This window comes from Falco biarmicus, chromosome 3 (assembly GCF_023638135.1).
Source record: "Falco biarmicus isolate bFalBia1 chromosome 3, bFalBia1.pri, whole genome shotgun sequence".
Lineage (NCBI taxonomy): Eukaryota > Metazoa > Chordata > Aves > Falconiformes > Falconidae > Falco > Falco biarmicus.
Genome location: NC_079290.1, coordinates 27,143,961 through 27,159,007, shown reverse-complemented (window position 1 = coordinate 27,159,007; position 15,047 = coordinate 27,143,961). Strand labels below are relative to the sequence as shown.

The following is a 15,047-nucleotide window of genomic DNA, read 5'->3' as shown; positions in this document are numbered from 1 at the left end:
CGATGCATCAGATAACTAAAATATTCTGACTGAAGAATCTCATATTTAATATAACCTATGAGGTCCTTTTGTATAAATATTCAGTAAAGTTACACCTTCCTTTATACATAAGACAAAACTGATTATCACAACATAAGACAGGCTGAAGTTCATTTGTATGAGAAGTGAGAGTGGTAAGAGGTGAATGATGAATTAGAAAACTGTATGGTTTCTGTCTGAATATTTACAGTTTGACTAAAGTTGGCTCTGGTTAAAACAACAAAGGAATAGATGGTGGCCCTTTGCCTTGGGGGTGGGGGCAAAGAGATGTTAGAGATATAATGCATATTTATCAATCCAGAGAGGACATGGACAGCACTGACCTTTAGCATTTTGCCTATTCCTCAGCATCTCTTACTAGTTCCCAAACAGAAAGCTGTAATTTAACAACATATTTTCTTAGCTTTGTAGAGCACGACGATGGAAATGGAATTAGAAAATGGTGAAAAAAAGGTTAAATGTTAGAGTACATCTAATGGATATATCTATTTTTATTTCTCAGTTCAAATAATAACCATTACTAGCCAAATTCTCGTGATGTTCTAGAAGTCAGTGACGCTTTTCACTTGATCTGGAGTACCTCCAATCTGCATACACTCAATCTAAGAGTTGCACTTAACTGCTGATAAAATTAAGCAGCCATTTGAATTTAATGCTGACATGATTTAAGAATTACTAAAGCTATAGAAGGATGGTCATTAGAACGTTTTCTGAAAGTGTTTACATGCTCATACTATCATGTTCAGTATAAACACAAAAAAGTAGCCTGTCTTGCTAGGTTTTTTGTTTTGTGTTGGTTTGTTTTTTTTTTTCTTTTTTAAATTTAACACATGGCAAAAATATTTATTCAAAGAGTTATATTTTTATTTGATATTTATTTTATCATGCTTGTCAATTCAAGTGCGATTATAGAAGCACTTCCAGAGTGATCCCAAGTGGGTTAACTATTTTCTAGATACTTAGCTCTCAAGAAATTAGCAAGGCTTAAGAAAGCTTTCCTTTTGGTAGGGAACTTTGGTATTGCAAGTGATTTTGGTGACTGAGCAAACTCTAGTTTTTAGATTCAGAGCTGAACCAGGAGCTCTGAGAAAACTCTGATCAAGAAGGTCCTGTCTTCTAAAACTATCATAAAGCTAGTGTGGAAATCACTGTGGGCTTCCTGATTATTCTTCAGTATTTACACTGTTTGGTATATATCCTGACAAATTCCTGTGTTTGAGAATACTGTCAGCCTACTTTATATCTTATTCGAAGTATCTCCACTATTTGACCTAAATCATTGTCTAATATTTTTTCCTAGCAGTGACTAACCCTTAAACTCAAAAGTAGTTTTACTATGGTCATTGATTTGTGTGTGTGTGTGTGTGTGTGTGTGTTAGTTAAGAAGACAATTCTGGACTTATCCAAGAAAAAGGAAGCATAGACGGCATCAGTAAATTTTGTATTGCTAAATGTGTGTTTTCATAGAGAAAAAGAAGGAATCATATTTTTGTTAGGAAGAAACTATAAGATGTTATTTCCACAGTTGGAAACAGAATGTTCATTTTCAAATTTCTTATTTAGTACTTACTACACATGTTACTTCAAAGATGACAGTTTCTGTTTCAGCGTGCATATCTGTGGTGTCATGAGATCATTATATTGATGTATTACTTGAAGCCTACAAATCCATCATTTTAAAAAATCAAAGCCACCTTTTATAGGACAGCAGCCTGTCATAGAATAACAGACACAGATAAGAAGGCTGCAGGATGCCTACAGACAACGTTTTTACATGTTTACATTTTGCATGTCAGATACCCCTCAGCCTCATTTTAACAAGGCAAAAAAATAAGCTAATATCACTTTATGTCAATTTATTTTTAATTTATAAGATTAAAAATATATTCCATAAGTATTGTGTTCTCCATCACGGGCTATTTCTGTGACCACAAAAGCTGTCATATCTGTGGGCAACTGCTGTTAGGAACTTTGCACTTTGCGGGATCAGGAAAATAAGCAGATTCTTAACAGCCCAAAACAAAAATGGAGTTTAGGGTATTAAATCTGTCTAGTTAATTGGTCTAGATTTGGGTTTGGTATGAGATAACAAAAGGTTTGAAACCTATAGTGTTATGTTAAAAACCTACAGTATTATGCTAACCACCCAGTTTAATTGTGAGAAGATGAAGAATTAAAGTGTAGACCAAAATATCTGACAACTTCAGAAAGGCTAATGTCTTGCAAGTCTAGAGAATGGAGTCTCTGTCTGGAGGAGAGTGTATGTGCTCCTATTCACAGCTCTTTTTCTGAGCGGTTAGGTAAAAAATGCTGGTTTCAGGGTACAGGATCTATAATTACAAGAGAGGTTTTATTGAGTAATTTAATCTGCCTAAAATAAAAACTGAATTTAAGTCAAATCCCAGGTTTAGAAAGTAAATCCAACCTAGTTTTGTCTTAACAATTCATACTTAAAAATACTTTGTAATTTAAAGTAAACACACGTGATTGCTGTTTCAGTTGGTTTTGGTTTTGTTTTTTTTTAATTATACCTTTGCAAAGACTTTTTTACCAAAATATTGTTAACTTACTTTTTAATTTACAGAAACACAAAGATATTGTAAGAAGCTATAGAATATAGAGTGCTAACTTTTAAAAATTGAAGTAATTATTGTGTAAATAATCTCCTGGTTTTTTATTCCAATTGTTAAATATCAAAGAGAGCGGGATATTTGACAAATTACATCAATACTAACTCTTGTATAGTATGTTCTGTTCCATGTTTAAGATGTTTACTAATTGTCTCTACCACAGGCCTCTAAATTAAACAATCAATCTACATTTTTGTTAATGATAGTACATTTGTTTAGATCAAGTTGTCCCAAATGGTATTAGGTGTCTTACAATGTAAATTACATAATATTTCTGATTTTTTTTGGTTTATGCTAGAAGTTACATGGGAGGACCAGCAGAAAAAGGTGAATGGTACAATAACTGATGACAAACCATTGCCGAAAAAGAAACACCATTCTGAGCCAGGTTTGTCAGGGTTTGGAAAACCACATGAAAGCATGAGACTATAAAGACACATTTCATGCTTTTGTAATGCGTGTGTGCTTGATGTACCCTTTTTTTTTCACTTTGGTGTGAAATTTTTAGTATGTAGAGACCGTTTAGATTACATAGTTCGGTTTTAGAATAGCCAAAATAGATCTGCTTTTGTAAACAATTGTGTTAGAATGCACATCATTTAGAAATGAAGTGTTCTGGCACAATATTAGGCTTAGCTTGCTTTTTAGTTTTGGATTTTGTTATGGTTTATCTGCGTGTGTAAGCCTCAGGAATCCAAGTATGAGTTATGCTGTGTCTTAGTTGACCAAACCAAGGTATCTGCTGCATGTATGGTGTGAAAGTCATCTTCTAAAGACTTGAATCTAGAACCTTGCACCATCACACATGGCAGAAATAATGCTCTGATGTAACTTTTTTATACAAGCTGCATTTTATATCTCTGTACGTCTGGAGTTCTTCAATCTAAGAGAACTCTTCCTTCCCCCATCTTGTACATCTGAAACTAAAAACTATCACAAACTTTCTTCCATCCCAAACTTAAAGTTCTTCAACTCTATCTTCATTCCTATGAATTCATAGCAATAAGAAGTCAAACTAGTGATAATGATGATGATAATAGTTTTGTTCTTTCCTCTGAATCAGACAGGGAAAGGTGCCAATCATATTAATTTATGCCTTGCAAAAGGTGCTGTGATATTATGGTGATAAGCACACTGTAAGGAGTAGAAAAGGAAAGAGAAAAAGAAAAGGAAAGAAAAGGAAAGAAAAGAAAAAAAAAGAAAATATCTTTAGATTGCAGGTTTCATCCTGTATTTAAAGGCTGCTCCACATCTACTCAAGTGAATGAGAATTTTTTGGTTCCAAGAATATTCAGGTTCAGTTTTGGGCTGCGATTCTCTCTGCTGGGCATATTAGTTTTCTCACTCAAATAACAACATTTTTCCCAATGACACGTTACAGTTTACAAGATTGGCCAGCTGTGCCACCTCCTAAATGCTGTAATCTCAGTTTTAGCTCACCTACATGCTGATCATTTCCAAGTTTTTTGTTGAAGCTCAACTATTGTACAGCTGAAAGTGCAAGAGTCAGTACTGAAGAAAAGCAACAAAATCTGAATGGATTCTGGAACCTAGGAATTAGGGAACCTAGCTGCAAAAGGCCAGGCCTGCAGCTGGATTTCTTGTTTCTTGACTTTTTAATGCGTCAGAGGAAGTTACAGGATAAAACAAATACTGCTCATCAGTCAGGATCGGTGTAATGTCTCTTCTTTTCCAGCTGGTATTTTAACTATTGAATGACATTTTCAAAATGTAATGCCTGCAGATATTCACTGTTGCCTTTCTAGGGCGAGTTCAGCAGAGTAATGTCTCTGCCCAGACTCTTCCCTTACATAGTAGCTACATGAGAACATTATCTCCATCTCCCAGCTGAAGTGGGCTTAGAACTGTGATATAGGCAGTGACATGTTCATAGTTATTAGCAATAATCGTTTAGAGCCACCTTTACATTTTTTAGAAACAGGAGCCATATTTTGTTAGATGGCTGCTCTTGAGGCATTCTAGATTTTGAAACATAAGTGAAATCTTGTAACTGTAAGACAAAAAACCCAGATAGACTAGAAGTCAGAAACAAACATGAACACTAAAAGTTGTCACCTTAGAAGTGTTTGATATATTAAAACAATATTTATCTGATGTTTAACTATTTTTCCCTCTGGAACAGTACCACTACCTCCAGGGCTGCAGGGACTACACAGAATTGGTTTGCAAAGCCACAGTTGCAATAGCCAAAGTCTAGAATAGATACAAAGTTGAGTAAAAATTATGTTCTACACTCTACAGTCCTAGGCCTTTCTGTGGGGGCTGGTGCCTGGCAGGAGCATAAATTCTGCTCTGATTTACATTATCAGTAATGTCTTCCATGGAACGTTCACGTGGGACAATGATACACGAGGCAGAAATATCTGAGGTTGTTCTGAACACTGCAAGGAGCACCAAATAGTGCACACCTATACTCCTGGGATGCTTTTCCAAACTGATTTTCTGTTTGTCAAAAAGCCCTACGTACTAAAGTGTTAGAAGTGGAAAAGTACCCGTGTAACCTCAGTGCAGCTTCCAGGGTTTGCATCATCTGCTACACGTGGCACACTACTGCCCCCTATAGACAGCCTTATATCATTACAAACACTGCATTTTCAAGGCATAGCAGTCAGAACATCTGGAAGGACGTGTCATAACACTGTATTCACCCCTGGATGTTGAGATATATTGTATCTGTGACCATGATCTAACAGTGAGTGATGCAGCCTGGTGGAATCTACCTAAGGAAGCTTCAAATTCCTTGAAGCTTTCCAGTATGGTGTTCACCCTCTGCTCAGGACTCACCTGAGAATGCTTTAAATGTTCTGTTTGCACAGAAAACAGCAAGGTCATACTAATGCAGCTTAGTCCCGTCCCTAGCTTCAGTTGGCAGTCTGCAGAGCGAAGCAAGAAGGAATACGGGCACCTCATATTGCTGTTGCCGTGTTTTGGTTGCCGTTTCCAACAATTTTTTCTGCTAATAGCCTGTTACGGAAGCTTGTCCCCTTTTTAAGTTCAGTTTGTCTGTTAAGAATTTAACCTAACCAGTCACATGGAAATAGCCATGGCAGTATTACAGCTAAGAAAATTAGTGAGAAAAAATTGCTATTGATTACATAAATACCTTGAGTGGAGAACTGAGACTGTGAGCAAATTGTAGATAAAACATAAATAGATAACAAAATTTCAAATAGCAGAAAAAATAATGGTAATACTGTATCATGTGAAGCATTAATATTCAAGAAATATGCATGACTAGACATAAGATTAGCATATTTGTTGGAGGACAACTTAAGGGCATTAAATAAAGTAGTAAAATGATTCTTATGTTTCAGGATTTTCAATAGAAGACACTGATAAAATTCCTGTTCCTGAATACAACATATTTTCTTAACAATGCCTGTGATCTCCAAATTCTGAGGCTATTTGCAAAACTATTGTTTCATATATTACAAAAAAAAATCAATTATATTTGTGCAAAGATTTTGAAGGACTAGAAGGGTAAAATTGCAGAATCATCAGTAAGCATAGTATCAAAATTCAAGCCATGTCTTGAATGTGTATGCCCTTCCTCTAGCCTATGTCAGCACTCTGTCAGAGAATACTGGCCTTCTCAGGACACCACCAAATCAAAGAGTATGTGGAATAGTTATTTGTTCCTATCTAATATTATTAAGCATTTCTACTTTCAGCACCCCTGCCTCTGAGCTATAGTAGATGGCATGTGACAGAAAGTGAATAGTGAATAAGGCTCTAGTCCTCTAATGACATCTCCTTGGTCAGTCAAGGAAAAAAAAAAAAACAACCTAGAAAAAGCACAGCATGCAAACATTTTCACATGTTTTTTGCATTTTTATGTGTGAGGCCTTAAGACATGAAGCTCGAGAAGAGGTAGGCTACGGCTAGGGAATGTGTCTTGTACTTACAGAGATAAGGTTAGGCAAGATACTGTTTCTTAAAAAGCAGTTATTTTCATCTAGTATCATCGCTAGTCTATTGAACCCATCAGGGTTATTTAAAGGGAGAAAACACATAATTTAGGGTATCAAGGCAATGATACTCACGTCTGTTACCTGTCAATTGTTTTTGAAGTGTTCAATCAGTCTCACCGTTCAACGTTTTGGAAGCTGAATGCAGTCTAGCAAACTGTGTCACCATCCAGAGATGATACAGGTAATGCAGAAACTGCCTTCATGAGGCAGCAAAGGAAACACTATTGATTTTCCCCTGTTTTTCCTCCTTGGACATAGTAGATTTGATGATTATTATCTGGAAACCATCCTGTAATGGCTTCATTATTGTTGCCTGTTGAAAAGATTGCAGTGTCATCAAATATCCAACCTGTGCCACAGACAATTTCTAAGCAACATTTGGAGAACAGAACATGGGAAAGTGCTGTCAGATTTTAATATGAATGAACAAAATGAGATGGAATAGTTGAAATGGATTTATATATCTTGGAATGGAATGAAGAAAAATTGAGTGTCCTTGTAATTATTTGGGGAAAAGCCATATTTCTTGAATATAGTACTAAAGTTTTAGAGGAAGCATAACAACGGCAGGTTAAGCACATCAGAAAATGCAAAGGTAATGCATGCTTGCAAATGGTAAGTCTTTATATAGGGAGACTGGCTTTCAATTTGAAGGGAATCATGTCTTGTTTTATCTATGGAACATTTATGTCTCTCTCCTGGGTAGAAGTATTCTTTGACTGTTCCTTGACTGTACATAGACAAAGTCTTTCAGAAATGATTTCGCTGTGACTATAATATTGTAGTTTATCTCTTGACATGGAATCAGTTGAAGCAGTAAAACAGTACTAAAAAATAATTCAAACCAAAGTGGTGGTTATTTTAAAAGAGTTTGTAGTTAGAATTGGAAGTATGATTGAAAATTATAAAAAGGGAGATATGGTTAGTAATGAGGAATGAATGAGGCTGGAAAAGACAAAGTAATGATGGGACACAGAGAGAGAGGAGAGCACACTTGTACTTCATATAAATGACATCATGAGCACTGAATAAGTAACAAATTATGGTTAAAGAAGTTAAAGAAGGCTGGTATAAAATTGTCAGTTTGTGAAAAGGAGAGGGGCAGAGTGGAGTCATGGACTAATTTATGATTGCTGAAGAGGAAAAGTGACTGGTGGTTTTTAAAATAAATGGGTTGGGGAAGGGAAGGAGAAACAGCCCATGGCCCTGATGCAAGTTTCAGTATGCTGTGAAGGGCTGGGGGGGAAGGTACAGAAAAGGATCTTATGAGTGTGCTGTGGAATCTGAAAAGCAGCGAAGTGGGTAAAATCTACAAAAATAACTACATATTGAATCTGTGAGGATCTTTTAACCTGTGACAAGTGAGAAGTAACGTAGGTTGAATATATGGTATGACTAATTGTTGTCTTGAAAAAAGAGGAGTGTTTACACACTTTCCAGTGACTCTTCTTGCAATTAATAAATGGTTTATTAAGGCATGTTTGCACACTTTCCAGTGACTCTTCTTGCAATTAATCAATGGTTTATTTAAAACAGCTATTCCTCTAATATAATTGCTTCTTCTAAAATTTGCTTTCTTTTTTCTTTTTTCTTTTTTCTTTTTTCTTTTTTCTTTTTTCTTTACCACTTTGAAAGACAATATGCCTAGTCTGTACCAAAGTAACAAAGAATTGGATTCAAGACAGAAAAGGGGACTCTGTGGATGCCTATCTGTGGATAGGAATTGCAGTCCCAGTATAAGCAGGGCACGGAAGTAGTCAAATATTGCACTTCGGTGTCCTAGCCAAATTGCATTGGTTCAGAGTATAATTGTAATTTACGATAGATCACAAATAGTGAGGTGGCCTGAAATATCTTGCAAACTGCACGCCTTTCTGTATATATCCTTTTACTGCCTTTTGTGGTTTGAAGTTTGCACCATTCCTGCAGTGATCTGTGTGATCTCCCAGACAACCTGATTCTGTAGATGGTGAAACTTCTTGACATCACTAGGATGAGAATAGATTTAGAATAGGAAGATGTATGATTTAGGATAGCTCATCTGTCCTGCATTGAGAACAGAGTTTGTATTTGTATCTAGGCTGTTAGGTATCTTTTCTGAAGCAGTATTGGTGTTTGACTACCTAAATCACCTAACTTATTAGTGAGATTCATTATCTTTTCAGGATTTATGGTACTTCAAATCCAGTGTGTAACTGTAGTGCATTAGCATTTGGAAATGTTACTATTTTGTATTTTTTCCCTTTTAAAATTATAATGTGAATTTTGTTCAGAGAAGCAAAATCATTAAATCTCTCTCTGGATTCCTCATTTAGTTTATCTCCTGAGACTTATGAAAAAGTAATGCAGTCTACATGGTTTCATTTGATTTATGCAGTTCCAGAAACTGAGAATATTTAAGATTTCTTCTCATATGTTGTTTTCTACCATCTTCTCTATTATCCCTGTCTTTGGGTAGGAATAACTCACATTTTCCATATTCTTACTGTCTTTACCTAGGGTATATTATATATAGCATATATAATGTAATTGCAAAATTAAATGTATTGCTTCTGTCTTCCCTGTATTTTCGTTGTCCGAGTAAGTCCTCTGCTTGTCTTTATGAGGAAAAAATGTCAGTGTCTGTCCAGTATAGGGCTGATTTTGTGTGTGTGGATTTACACTTTAAAATAAAGAGCTCACCTTTAACTAGTAGGGAATTTAAAAACAAATAATTCAGAAGTGTGGAACAGGCTCTGTATCTATAGGAAGGATAGCTAGAACATGTGGCTTAACGCTATCAGAGAGATTTGCAGAAAACTGATTTTATTCACGCCTCAATGTAGTCGAATACCCTTTTGCTCTAAATCTGCTTTTATCAAATATTTCTGCTCTTAATTATTCTGCTGTCTAATCTTCCTCTTTTATTTGTAGCCTTAGCATTGCAGAGTGCATGGTGTCAGGGAACACCTTACTGAGAGTTAGATGCATTGTCATCCATCAGATCTAATCACATCCAGACTAATGACATGTATCTATGGAACATACAGACTCCATGGGATATTTCTATCTTAAAGTCTCCTCCATGTTTTAAGATGATAACTGTTTGATTCTGCTATTGCACATCTTATTTTGTAAAGAGTGTCCAGAAATGAGGCTTTCGAATCTGGAAGTCACAGAAATTTCTGAGACCTTGTAAGCAGTGGAAGATCTTTGTTTCTAAGGAGAGGAGAAAACTGAAATTAAGAAAAGCCTTGAGAAAAAAAAAAAAAAAAAAGTAATTAACTTACATCTCTTTGTCCTATGCTGCTTTTAGACTTTCAGATAGGCATGTCTGCTGTGTAAGGTTTCAAGCATGTTTTTTTGAACACCATGTTCCTAAATGCTTCTCTTTAGTGAGTGACATACTTAAAATAAAAAGTTCTGTCTCAAATCATGATCAAATAGATGGTACTTGTTTTGTTCTATTCAGACTTGCAGTACAATACCTCATTTTCATTTACTTTGTAAGTTTATTCATTGAGAGTCTCATTTGTTTCTAAATCTGTGTATAATACCCTTACACATACCACTCTCACACATCAAGATTAACAATCATTCCAAATAAATGCTAGTTCCACAACAAAGCAATAACCATGCAAAATAAGACTGCCTATTGACACGATGTAAATTTAACAGAATTTTATTCCATGATTTTGTTCTTAGATTTTAACGTATCTCTATCAACAGAGATCTGTTCTAGTGGATTACAAACTACAGAGCAAGAGCATTTCCAAACTACTGTTTGGGATTATGGCATGGCTTCTTAATGAGGAGGAGATTGATTCACATAAGTGCTATTGTTTCTAGATTAATTGAGCTATTAGTACTTCCTTCTTGTTGTTGTTAATTGAGAGAAGCTGGTACATTACCATGCCACAATTTCTACTAATTCATTAATATTTGCAACAATAAGTACAAAAATATTATAAGCCATTATCTCAAGAGGTGAGATAGCAGCTGAAAAGGTGCCCACAGTGAGAAGATACCTATTATCTTTGATTTTCCTCTCTGGCTTCTATTAGAATTATTCTTGTAATATATACAATCAGTAAAAACACTGAAAAGTATTTGTCATTAACAAATATTTGTGTTTGCCACTTTGATGTGTAAAATTTTTGTTCAGAACAAATACTTTGCATGAGGACTTTTAAAAATGCAGTTTTTGAAAAGTGTTGGTACATGTGACTGATATGCAATCAAACACTAGTCATTTGGTTGTAAAATCTGGTTGTAAAATCTGTGTCTGTGCTGAGCCCCATTGACACTACTAGAATGCCTTGCATTAATATACCAGGCATATTCCTAATTTGGAAATACTGTGATTCCAAACACCCTTTGCAAATTTCTTGAGAAGGATTTATCTTAATGCAGTATATGTCTCAAAGCTATGCATTCTTATGGATATAAAAAATAATAAATGAAGTATAAGGGGCTCATGATAGAGGCCTAATTGTTTCTGGCAGTAGGAGTGCTTGCTTCAGGGCTATCTATATGTGATAGAAAACATTTTCAGAAAATTTTGAGTGCTTCAGCTGGGTTTTGGTAGTGGTTTTATTAAATGATTTATTTATTTAACAGATACAGCAATTATAGCAACAAGCTGTAATACTCCAGGGAGATATAGAGCTTTGTATTTGCTTAATTGTATTTCATCCTATGGATTCACTGTACCTGCCCAGATAAAAAGATATTTATATGCCTTTTCTTTTTTTTTAACTTGTGAATACATAGTAGCCTTTATCAAAACCATCAGCTTTCCTTTTACATACCTCATATATAGCACTTATGTATGTTCGTTGTGTAAGCAAATTTAATTGCCTAAAAATGCATTCTAAATACATAAATGTTACAAGCTACTTGTGTTTTCAACAAAGTTTTGGTACAGTCTTGGCATTTGATAGTAGATAAAAGTTCTAATCTGCCAGCTATAGAATAAAATTGTTTAACTATAGAACACAGTGGTTATCAGATGAACTTCAGTGTTGTTTTTCATTTCATTTTATTGATTTATATTGCTTATTCTAATTTTGCATTTTTCAATGATATCCTGGTATTGAATGTAAAATGTGGATAAAATTATAGCATTTTTTTGTGGTGTATGAACTTTTCTTGAATTCTTAAACATCTGCGGTGTTAAGGAATTATGAGCAATGTTTTGTGACTCATTAACAAATTTGAAATTAGATCAGGGCTTATAAATATATATGAAGGGTTTTTTCATTATTATTTCTGATGATTTTTGGAAGAATGCATTTGTTCTGCTAGTGATGGTAGCTTCACAGTTCTTTGTAATTATTATTACTTCTCAAAATTAATTCCTCACGTCCTTTTGCTACAAATAGTTTTTCAGTACAGAGAATGGCACTGTCCCTCAGATGTTCTTGATGTCTGAAATGGCAGTGTGTGTTTGAATGTGAAGTAATAAAGTAAGTAATGAGACAGTTGCTTTGGCATTTAACTTGCATGCATTTGGAGTAACTTAGACTTCTGTGAAATAAGAGTAACTTTTGGTTCTGAAAAAGTATCTGTTGAATTGACCATGAGAGTTAATAGCTATACATTCTCTTTTCTCATGTTCTGTGTTTTGGTCTTGATAATATTGCCTTTGGCAGAGTGTTACAATAATGCAGTCCTTTCCAGAGTGTGTTATGTGGATTCTGAAATTCCTGAGCTTGTATATCCTTTCAGAAAAAAATAAAATAAATCTGTTTTCCATTTTGGATATTAAAGTTTGGTTCAGCATAAATTGCAACAACTTAATAACTGAAAAATCTAATAATAGACTTCCCATTGCCGACTTTAAATTGAATGTTCAGTACCTGAAAGAGAAAAATAAGACTCGCCTTCAAGTAGCTAACGTTCCAAAAAGTTGAACAGTCATGAACAAAAGTATTTATGCTAGTTAACATACCTTTTACTATCCAGCTTTTTCTTCAGCTTCATTACAAGGATTGACTTTGCTGTCAGTTATAACTTTTATTATTTCCTCAGCTCCTATACTAATCCTGTCTTTGCTGTTCTTTTTCAACAACAGTAGTTTAACCACTTCTTCCTCAGCTTTCTTTTTCCTTCTGGTGTCTGTGTTATTTTTTTCCCCATTTACTAACTCTGCTCTGCAGACTTCTCTCTAAAACAATTTTTGGCCCTTTCCCTCAGTGTCAGTTTTAACCTTCTGAATACATCCTCTCACGCCCATCTCCTTTGTCTATGTCTGTACATTACACGATGTGATCACAGAAGAAGCGGAATCATCAAGGAGAAGAAACTCAGGTCTGTCTCTTCTACTGCTTTTCTCTGTGTTATTTTTTTCATTTTACCTTTCCTATAGATTTTATCACAGCTCACCTCACATACTTTTCACTGTCTTCCCTCTCAATATATTTAAATATTGGCAAACTGTAAGAATTTAAGATCCTTTTGTAGTTTTTATTACCTATAAACTAGGTACTCTACAAAAAGTGTTAAAAGGTAGCTGATGACACAAGCGCTATACCTTAAGACTTCAAACTGATATGATTTCTATCATATCAGTTCTTATTTCCCATCTCCATTATCTGTAAATTAGCCTTTAGACTTCCAACTAGCACATGAAAACAATCCATAATTTGATTTATCTTTGTGTTTGAAAACTGCTACAGTGATTATGGAAACTGATATAACTAGTTATTTTTCACCCTGAGGAGGAAATAATTTCAGAACTGAAGAATGTTAGTAAGTAAATTTCAAACTTAGCTTCATTGAATAAAAAATAGATTTTCTTAGAAGTAGAGTTAATGATCAAGACCCATTCTCTCATACCAAAAAGTGTAAAACGTAAAGTTTTCATAACAGGAGGAAATGAGAAGTCAAAACATTGATGGAGCTCTAACTTAGCTGTATTGTTCATGGCTTCTCTTTCATGTTCCGCATTACTTGCGGTTTCATCTTTCATATCAAATTTTAACCTACCACATTATTGAATTTTCTGTGTATTTTATATTACTGGCAGAGAACTAATATCTAGAAAGGCATCCTCGCTCTGAAAATGCAGTAGTTGTTCACACTTCCCTGCTTGTTCAGTTGTGGTACCCCAGAACTACAACAAAATTCCCCATATTTAAGTCATTTAAATACACCTATAACATTTAAATGTTACAGTTGTGTCAATGCTCTAATTAACTTTTTGTGCCTCTGCTATTATCCCAACAAATTAGAGAAGCCATTTGGATGCCATTTAGCTTCTAAAATCTGAAGCAGTTTTTGTGTACATTGCCTGGTCCATTAAACTTAGGAGGTATTTAGTCAAACATATTTGGTCTTTCTCTGCTGTGGCTGGCTCCTTCAGAGCTCCGGTTTACCTTTGTTACTACTCTTTCCTCATCAGTCAGAGATTATGGAATCTTGCAGACATTACTTGCTGTGGTTTTCATATAAAACAAATTTTAAGATCGAAATCACTTAAATTACAGGGGGGGATGGAAGTTGAATGTGGATAAAGAAGAAAACTGGTAGTATGATCTGAACTCCATCTTCTGTATATAACCACTATCAGAAATTAATAAACGATGTTGTAGAAAGACTGTTTACTTACCTTGTGCGTATGATCCATTCCCAGTTCCCATGCAGTGATTCTGAATATCTTTCGTTACAAAAATGACATTAGAGGATTTGTGACCTTTTTCCTATTTGTTCATAACAAAAGAAAAGGAAAGGTTTGGACCTTTTTATTCAAGAGCCTTCCTCTGAGTTATTGATTGACTCAGTATATTGAATCAAAATATTGAATCAGCCCATCTGATTCTTGGGGTTAGAAGAAATCAGACCTTAAAATGATATCTATTGTCTCAGAAAAACACATATTTTCATCACTTATGTTTCTTGAATATATGTGAGGAGGCAGTATCTGTGTATTATTAACTTTTTCAGACTTTCCAATTCAAATACACTTTTGCAAGACACTGTTTAGCTTACAGTGTTAAATAAATGTATTAGGCACTGATAAATTTAATTGTCTAGCACAGAAATGTGAAAGCATGATCAGCAATACAGTTTTAAAGGTTATTATTACTTCCCTTAAATTCAGGAGCAATTCGTTTATTTTGTGGATAGTAACGTATGTTCAGATATACATTTGAAATGGGTACTCTCATGTTTTACCTCAGTGAGAAAATAGCTTGCACATTTCAGTACAAAGCAATTTAAGCACCTGTGTGTACAGCTAAAAGCAAGGGTGACGTTTCAAAGGCATACCTTTAGGAGATGTTTTCCCATTGTTTTAGAATTTGCTTTGAAAAGTGTGGAAGTAGGATTACCCATTTGCAGGTTTCATTTAGGAAATGGTTTTCACAGTATTTACCATGCCACCAAACATTCACATGAATTAAAG

General features: G+C 34.8%; 1 protein-coding gene across 50 annotated transcripts in view; it reads left to right on the top strand.

The window, feature by feature from the left end:
- The window catches only part of RIMS2 (regulating synaptic membrane exocytosis 2), a 484,966-nt gene that overhangs the window by 361,151 nt on the left and 108,768 nt on the right, over positions 1-15,047 (top strand). For 36 of the 50 annotated variants that reach the window (XM_056332919.1, XM_056332910.1, XM_056332929.1 and 33 more), the window contains 2 exons: positions 2,968-3,057; positions 12,920-12,952. The exons of 3 other annotated variants lie outside the window; for them this stretch is intronic. In XM_056332919.1, coding sequence (XP_056188894.1) covers positions 2,968-3,057; positions 12,920-12,952 — 123 coding nt within the window. The remainder of the gene's footprint in view (positions 1-2,967; positions 3,058-12,919; positions 12,953-15,047) is intronic. 11 more of the 50 variants (XM_056332911.1, XM_056332909.1, XM_056332902.1 and 8 more) reach the window with 3 other exon arrangements.